The 9558-nt window shown below is 39.5% G+C and overlaps 1 protein-coding gene across 1 annotated transcript in view; it reads left to right on the top strand.

Moving 5' to 3' along the window:
* Positions 1 to 9558, top strand: part of LOC115190917 (protein MTSS 1) — a 112297-nt gene that overhangs the window by 66827 nt on the left and 35912 nt on the right. The window contains exons 4-5 of the mRNA XM_029748952.1: positions 3680 to 3764; positions 5415 to 5506. Of these exons, the coding sequence (XP_029604812.1) occupies positions 3680 to 3764; positions 5415 to 5506 (177 nt within the window). The remainder of the gene's footprint in view (positions 1 to 3679; positions 3765 to 5414; positions 5507 to 9558) is intronic.

The following is a 9558-nucleotide window of genomic DNA, read 5'->3' as shown; positions in this document are numbered from 1 at the left end:
TATGTTAGAGTAATGTTAGGCTGCAGAGCCTTAGTTAATGGGGTGTTGTAGTTCAGCAGGGGCCCTGTCCTGTCGTAGCTGCTCTGTCCTGTTGATGAGGCAGAGAGAGGGGAACAGAACAGGGAACAATACCCTGGGAGGAAGTCCCCGTGAGGGAGACAATGTGTCCGTCCGCTGCAGCTCAGTCCCTGGGCCTCGGGGGTCGTACAGCTGCTGGGACCTTTCAGTGTTTAGGGGGACCCTGGGCGGTCTTCCAGTGTTTAGGGGGACCAGGGGCCTTTGTGTAGACTAGGTACCCCTGGTGGAATTTGACAAGCGTGTTGTGGCACCTCATTGCTACTCTCCTCTCCCATACATGGACCACATGCCCAGCTAAACACAGAATTCCCGGTGGCATCGACGGCCATGGTCTTCGATGCCCCCTTGTGTGGCCGTAATGCCCTCTAAAAACATCCATGCCTTGCAGCCACCATAGTGGCCATTGTGCACTTGTGCTTTAATATAATAATTGTAAATCCCTTCTCCCAGCTGCCAATTGGCCTGCTCCAAAGCACCTCTCACTCACATGACTTTTTCAGACATCTCAATTGTTATTAGCCAATGCCTATCATGTGATGTGATCTGTGAGGCCCCAGCTCGGCTACTAGTGAAGACGCATCGGGGATTCAACGGCACGCGTCCTTATCGAATTTAGAGGTGCATATTAAACATGTTACAAAGAAACTGTCCACATTTACTTTTAGGTCAGCCAACAAGATGAGTCACAAACAGCAAGAGCACTAGCCTATCTACTATCCCCCATAGTACAACAGTTGATCCATTCTATTGGTCAGCTTGTCCTTCTGTGTGAGAAATAAATATTCCAAACAAACTCTGGGACAGTTGTGGGATGCGATAGATCCCAAATTAATACAACCACTGTAGCCAACATCAAATAAAAAAAAAACATTTTAAAAGCAATGAGGCTGATGCAACAGATCAGAAGATTTAGCTTAAAATGTTGCTAAACTATTAGTCTATATTTTCACATTCTAAACTATTAGTCTATATCTTCACATTCTAAACTGTTAGTCTATATCTTCACATTCTAAACTATTAGTCTATATCTTCACATTCTAAACTATATCTTCACATTCTAAACTGTTAGTCTATATCTTCACATTCTAAACTATTAGTCTATATCTTCACATTCTAAACTATATCTTCACATTCTAAACTGTTAGTCTATATCTTCACATTCTAAACTATTAGACTATATCTTCACATTCTAAACTATTAGTCTATATCTTCACATTCTAAACTATTAGTCTATATCTTCACATTCTAAACTATTAGACTATATCTTCACATTCTAAACTATTAGACTATATCTTCACATTATAAACTATTAGTCTATATCTTCACATTCTAAACTGTTAGTCTATAGCTTCACATTATAAACTATTAGTCTAAAGCTTCACATTCAAAACTATTAGACTATATCTTCACATTCTAAACTGTTAGTCTATATCTTCACATTATAAACTATTAGTCTATATCTTCACATTCTAAACTATATCTTCACATTCTAAACTGTTAGTCTATATCTTCACATTCTAAACTGTTAGTCTATATCTTCACATTCTAAACTATTAGTCTATATCTTCACATTCTAAACTATATCTTCACATTCTAAACTATTAGACTATATCTTCACATTCTAAACTATATCTTCACATTCTAAACTATATTTTCACATTCTAAACTGTTAGTCTATATCTTCACATTATAAACTGTTAGTCTATATCTTCACATTATAAACTGTTAGTCTATATCTTCACATTATAAACTGTTAGTCTATATCTTCACATTCTACACTATTAGACTATATCTTCACATTCTAAACTGTTAGTCTATATCTTCACATTCTAAACTATTAGTCTATATCTTCACATTCTAAACTATTAGTCTATATCTTCACATTATAAACTGTTAGTCTATATCTTCACATTCTAAACTATTAGTCTATATCTTCACATTCTAAACTATTAGTCTATATCTTCACATTATAAACTATTAGACTATATCTTCACATTATAAACTGTTAGACTATATCTTCACATTCTAAACTATTAGTCTATATCTTCACATTCTAAACTATTAGTCTATATCTTCACATTCTAAACTGTTAGTCTATATCTTCACATTCTAAACTATTAGTCTATATCTTCACATTCTAAACTGTTAGTCTATATCTTCACATTATAAACTGTTAGTCTATATCTTCACATTCTAAACTATTAGACTATATCTTCACATTATAAACTGTTAGTCTATATCTTCACATTATAAACTATTAGTCTATATCTTCACATTATAAACTGTTAGTCTATATCTTCACATTCTAAACTGTTAGTCTATATCTTCACATTCTAAACTATTAGTCTATATCTTCACATTCTAAACTATTAGTCTATATCTTCACATTCTAAACTATTAGTCTATATCTTCACATTCTAAACTATTAGTCTATATCTTCACATTCTAAACTATTAGACTATATCTTCACATTCTAAACTATTAGTCTAGATCTTCACATTATAAACTATTAGTCTATATCTTCACATTCTAAACTGTTAGTCTATATCTTCACATTCTAAACTATTAGACTATATCTTCACATTATAAACTATTAGTCTATATCTTCACATTCTAAACTATTAGACTATATCTTCACATTCTAAACTATTAGTCTATATCTTCACATTATAAACTGTTAGACAATATCTTCACATTATAAACTGTTAGTCTATATCTTCACATTATAAGCGCAGCAATGCGCAGACGGCAGTTGGCTACAAGCACGAATGTTCCACTATGCAATTAGCAGGAAAACACATTTCTCCAAAGCGCACTGCAAATGTGAGCGGTTTCATTTGCAGAGACAAACTATAGCCAATACCATAGTCTACCCCCTACTCTTTGACAGGCAGGCTAATTCATTATTTGTGTACATTTACATATACTTATGTTTTTCTTAACAGAACAGCGTTTTTCAGTTTTCAAAACAATTTAATTGGCTATTTTGGTTAATATCCTTGGTACCCTAGCAGATAGCCTTGGTACCCTAGCAGATAGCCTTGGTGTGCTAGCAGATAGCCTTGGTGGCCTAGCAGATAGCCTTGGTTCCCTAGCGGATAGCCTTGGTGCCCTGGCAGATGACCTTGGTGCCCTAGCAGATAGCCTTGGTGCCCTGGCACCTCTTGAAGGCCATATGGCCTTGCCCCTAAAATCCTGAAATTCCAGGCCTGTCCTCTCCCTCCCTCCCTCATTGGGCCTTTAGGTTTATTACTGGTGGTGATGTTACAACTCACCATTGTGTTTTGTATCAAAAAGTGGGTTGGGCGTCTTTGTATGTAAGGAGAGAGCAGCATTCTCTAGTGTTTATTTACAAAGCACTCATGCAGAAACTTCCTATTTATCTATCATCATTAATTACCAAACCCGGTCTCAGGCTTGGATAACACCAGGGACACCAGGGACATTGATTCAGCTCTAACCAGGATGTATTGTTTGTGTGTTACAGGAGGCACCAGGGACATTGGTTCAGCTCTATCCAGGATGTATTGTTTGTGTGTTACAGGAGGCACCAGGGACATTGGTTCAGCTCTAACCAGGATGTATTGTTTGTGTGTTACAGGAGGCACCAGGGACATTGGTTCAGCTCTAACCAGGATGTGTATGAGACACAGAAGTATCGAGGCCAAGCTCAGAGACTTTTCAATGTAAGGATGTTCTCATTTACAACCACACTACTAGACCATCATTTACCATTGATTTGTAGTACATGTCACTTTGAACGAAATTAAGAAGTGTTTGTGTGTGTGCGTGTGTGCGCGTGTGTGCGTGTGTGTGTGTGTGCGTGTGTGTGTGTGTGTGTGTGTGTGTGTGTGTGTATGTGTGTGTGTGTGTGTGTGTGTGTGTGTGTGTGTGTGTGTGTGTGTGTAACAGTGTCGTTAAAGTGAGACATTACTGATGAATCTGTAGAATGTCACCCAGCTCAGCCGATTCTACTCTTTCCCAGCATTCCACTGTCTCAGGGGCATGACTGGTCCACGACACACACACAGTCACACAGGGAGATCTCTAATTTCTTCAAGGCATTTTGGAGAAATTCTTCTTGCGTCTCCATGGCTGTGACAGTGTGCAGTAGTAAACCTAGGTGCCTGTGGTCAAGCCTAGCTACACACACACACTCACACACACACACACACACACACACACACACACACACACACACACACACACACACACACACACACACACACACACACCAAAGACACACAGACAGACACACACACACACACACCACATACACACATAATGAACAAACAACACACCAGGTCACCAACCGCTATGCCCCACCCACCCCCTCCACAACCGCTATTCCCCGCCCCCTCACCAACGCTATGCCCTCCCCATCCCTGTTATGCCCTGCCCCCTCATCACCACTACCCCAGACCCGACCCCCATCACCGCCTCTGCCCTCCCCCTCTCACCACTATGCCCGCCCCAATCATTGCTCTGCCCCGCCCACTCATCACCGCTATGGCCCCGCCCCCCTCAGCAACCTATGCTCCCCCACTCACCACCACTATTCCTGCCCATCATTGCTCTCCCCAGCCCTCATCACCACTATGCCCCGCCCCCCTCATCACCGCTCCGGCCCCGCCCCCCTCATCACCATATGCCCCCCCCTCACACCCTCTATGCCCGCCCCGCCCCCTCATCATCGATATGGCCCCCCGCCGGGGACCCCACATCACCGCATGCCCCGCCCCCTCATCACCGCTATGCCCTGCCCCCACATCACCGCTATGCCCTGCCCACATCACCGCTATGCCCCGCCCCCTCATCACCACTATGCCCCGCCCCCACATCACCACTATGCCCTGCCCCCTCATCACCACTATACCCCGCCCCCACATCACCGCTATGCCCCGCCCCCTCATCACCACTATGCCCCGCCCCCACATCACCGCTATGCCCCGCCCCCTCATCACCACTATGCCACGCCCCCTCATCACCACTATGCCCGCCCCCATCACCACTATGCCTCGCCCCCATATCACCACTATGCCCCGCCCCCTCATCACCACTATGCCCCGCCACCTCATCACCACTATGCCCGCCCCCTCATCACCACTATGCCCCGCCCCCACATCACCGATATACCCCGCCACCTCATCACCACTATGCCCCGCCCCCTCATCACCACTATACCCCGCCACCTCATCACCACTATGCCCCGCCGCCTCATCACCACTATGCCCCTCTCTACTGAAAGACTAGCCTTTTGGTGGGCTAGGAGAGATCCTAATAAACAATACAGGATTTCTAATGTTTCTCACCTTTGTGATTGCTGTGACCTGCAGGGCTTTCATGGACTGCATGATCAACCCTCTACAGGATCAGATGGAGGAGTGGAAGAGAGGAACTAACACTCTGGATAAGGACCATGCTAAAGGTACCATCATAACATATAGATATATAATAATATAGAGAGGAACCAACACTCTGGATAAGGACCATGCTAAAGGTACCATCATAACATATAGATATATAATAATATAGAGAGGAACCAACGCTCTGGATAAGGACCATGCTAAAGGTACCATCATAACATATAGATATATAATAATATAGAGAGGAACCAACACTCTGGATAAGGACCATGCTAAAGGTACCATCATAACATATAGATATATAATAATATAGAGAGGAACCAACACTCTGGATAAGGACCATGCTAAAGGTACCATCATAACATATAGATATATAATAATATAGAGAGGAACTAACACTCTGGATAAGGACCATGCTAAAGGTACCATCATAACATATAGATATATAATAATATAGAGAGGAACTAACACTCTGGATAAGGACCATGCTAAAGGTACCATCATAACATATAGATATATAATAATATAGAGAGGAACCAACACTCTGGATAAGGACCATGCTAAAGGTACCATCATAACATATAGATATATAATAATATAGAGAGGAACCAACACTCTGGATAAGGACCATGCTAAAGGTACCATCATAACATATAGATATATAATAATATAGAGAGGAACCAACACTCTGGATAAGGACCATGCTAAAGGTACCATCATAACATATAGATATATAATAATATAGAGAGGAACCAACACTCTGGATAAGGACCATGCTAAAGGTACCATCATAACATATAGATATATAATAATATAGAGAGGAACCAACACTCTGGATAAGGACCATGCTAAAGGTACCATCGTAACATATAGATATATAATAATATAGAGAGGAACCAACACTCTGGATAAGGACCATGCTAAAGGTACCATCATAACATATAGATACATAATAATATAGAGAGGAACCAACACTCTGGATAAGGACCATGCTAAAGGTACCATCGTAACATATAGATATATAATAATATAGAGAGGAACCAACGCTCTGGATAAGGACCATGCTAAAGGTACCATCATAACATATAGATATATAATAATATAGAGAGGAACCAACACTCTGGATAAGGACCATGCTAAAGGTACCATCATAACATATAGATATATAATAATATAGAGAGGAACTAACACTCTGGATAAGGACCATGCTAAAGGTATCATCATAACATATAGATATGTAATAATATAGAGAGGAACCAACACTCTGGATAAGGACCATGCTAAAGGTACCATCATAACATATAGATATATAATAATATAGAGAGGAACCAACACTCTGGATAAGGACCATGCTAAAGGTACCATCATAACATATAGATATATAATAATATAGAGAGGAACCAACACTCTGGATAAGGACCATGCTAAAGGTACCATCATAACATATAGATATATAATAATATAGAGAGGAACCAACACTCTGGATAAGGACCATGCTAAAGGTACCATCATAACATATAGATATATAATAATATAGAGAGGAACCAACACTCTGGATAAGGACCATGCTAAAGGTACCATCATAACATATAGATATATAATAATATAGAGAGGAACCAACACTCTGGATAAGGACCATGCTAAAGGTACCATCATAACATATAGATATATAATAATATAGAGAGGAACCAACGCTCTGGATAAGGACCATGCTAAAGGTACCATCATAACATATAGATATATAATAATATAGAGAGGAACCAACACTCTGGATAAGGACCATGCTAAAGGTACCATCATAACATATAGATATATAATAATATAGAGAGGAACCAACACTCTGGATAAGGACCATGCTAAAGGTACCATCATAACATATAGATATATAATAATATAGAGAGGAACCAACACTCTGGATAAGGACCATGCTAAAGGTACCATCATAACATATAGATATATAATAATATAGAGAGGAACTAACACTCTGGATAAGGACCGTGCTAAAGGTATCATCATAACATATAGATATATAATAATATAGAGAGGAACCAACACTCTGGATAAGGACCATGCTAAAGGTACCATCATAACATATAGATATATAATAATATAGAGAGGAACCAACACTCTGGATAAGGACCATGCTAAAGGTACCATCATAACATATAGATATATAATAATATAGAGAGGAACCAACACTCTGGATAAGGACCATGCTAAAGGTACCATCATAACATATAGATATATAATAATATAGAGAGGAACCAACACTCTGGATAAGGACCATGCTAAAGGTACCATCATAACATATAGATATATAATAATATAGAGAGGAACCAACACTCTGGATAAGGACCATGCTAAAGGTACCATCATAACATATAGATACATAATAATATAGAGAGGAACCAACACTCTGGATAAGGACCATGCTAAAGGTACCATCATAACATATAGATATATAATAATATAGAGAGGAACCAACACTCTGGATAAGGACCATGCTAAAGGTACCATCATAACATATAGATATATAATAATATAGAGAGGAACCAACACTCTGGATAAGGACCATGCTAAAGGTACCATCATAACATATAGATATATAATAATATAGAGAGGAACCAACACTCTGGATAAGGACCATGCTAAAGGTACCATCATAACATATAGATATATAATAATATAGAGAGGAACCAACACTCTGGATAAGGACCATGCTAAAGGTACCATCATAACATATAGATATATAATAATATAGAGAGGAACTAACACTCTGGATAAGGACCGTGCTAAAGGTATCATCATAACATATAGATATATAATAATATAGAGAGGAACCAACACTCTGGATAAGGACCGTGCTAAAGGTATCATCATAACATATAGATATATAATAATATAGAGAGGAACCAACACTCTGGATAAGGACCATGCTAAATGTACCATCATAACATATAGATATATAATAATATAGAGAGGAACCAACACTCTGGATAAGGACCATGCTAAAGGTACCATCATAACATATAGATATGTAATAATATAGAGAGGAACCAACACTCTGGATAAGGACCATGCTAAAGGTACCATCATAACATATAGATATATAATAATATAGAGAGGAACCAACACTCTGGATAAGGACCATGCTAAAGGTATCATCATAACATATAGATATGTAATAATATAGAGAGGAACCAACACTCTGGATAAGGACCATGCTAAAGGTATCATCATAACATATAGATATATAATAATATAGAGAGGAACCAACACTCTGGATAAGGACCATGCTAAAGGTATCATCATAACAGAGAGTATAGAGAGAGAGGGGGGTGTATATATATATATATATATATACACAGTTGAAGTCAGAAGTTTACATACACTTTAGCCAAATACATTTAAACTCAGTTTTTCACAATTCCTGACATTTAATCTTAGTAAAAATTCCCTGTCTTAGGTCAGTTAGGATCACCACTTTATTTTAACAATGTGAAATGTCAGAATAATAGTATAAAGAATGATTTATTTCAGCTTTTATTTCTTTCATCACATTCCCAGTGGGTCAGAAGTTTACATACACTCAATTAGTATTTGGTAGCATTGCCTTTAAATTGTTTAACTTGGGTCAAATGTTTCGGGTAGCCTTCCGCAAGCTTCCCACAATAAATTGGGTAAATTTTGGCCCATTCCACCTGACAGAGCTGGTGTAACTGAGTCAGGTTTGTAGGCCTCCTTGCTCGCACACGCTTTTTCAGTTCTGCCCACAAATTTTCTATGGGATTGAGGTCAGGGCTTTGTGATGGCCACTCCAATACCTTGACTTTGTTGTCCTTAAGCCATTTTGCCACAACTTTGGACGTATGCTTGAGGTCATTGTCCATTTGGAAGACCCATTTGCGACCAAGCTTTAACCTCCTGACTGATGTCTTGAGATGTTGCTTTAATATATGCACATAATTTCCTTCCTCATCTATTTTGTGAAGTGTACCAGTCCCTCCTGCAGAAAAGCACCCCCGCACATGATGCTGCCACCCCCGTACTTCACGGTTGGGATGGTGTTCTTCGGCTTGCAAGCCTCCCCCTTTTTCCTCCAAACATAACGATG

Source organism: Salmo trutta, unplaced genomic scaffold (assembly GCF_901001165.1).
Source record: "Salmo trutta unplaced genomic scaffold, fSalTru1.1, whole genome shotgun sequence".
NCBI lineage: Eukaryota > Metazoa > Chordata > Actinopteri > Salmoniformes > Salmonidae > Salmo > Salmo trutta.
Note: the sequence above shows the minus strand (reverse complement) of the source record. Positions and strands in the feature narration are given on the sequence as shown.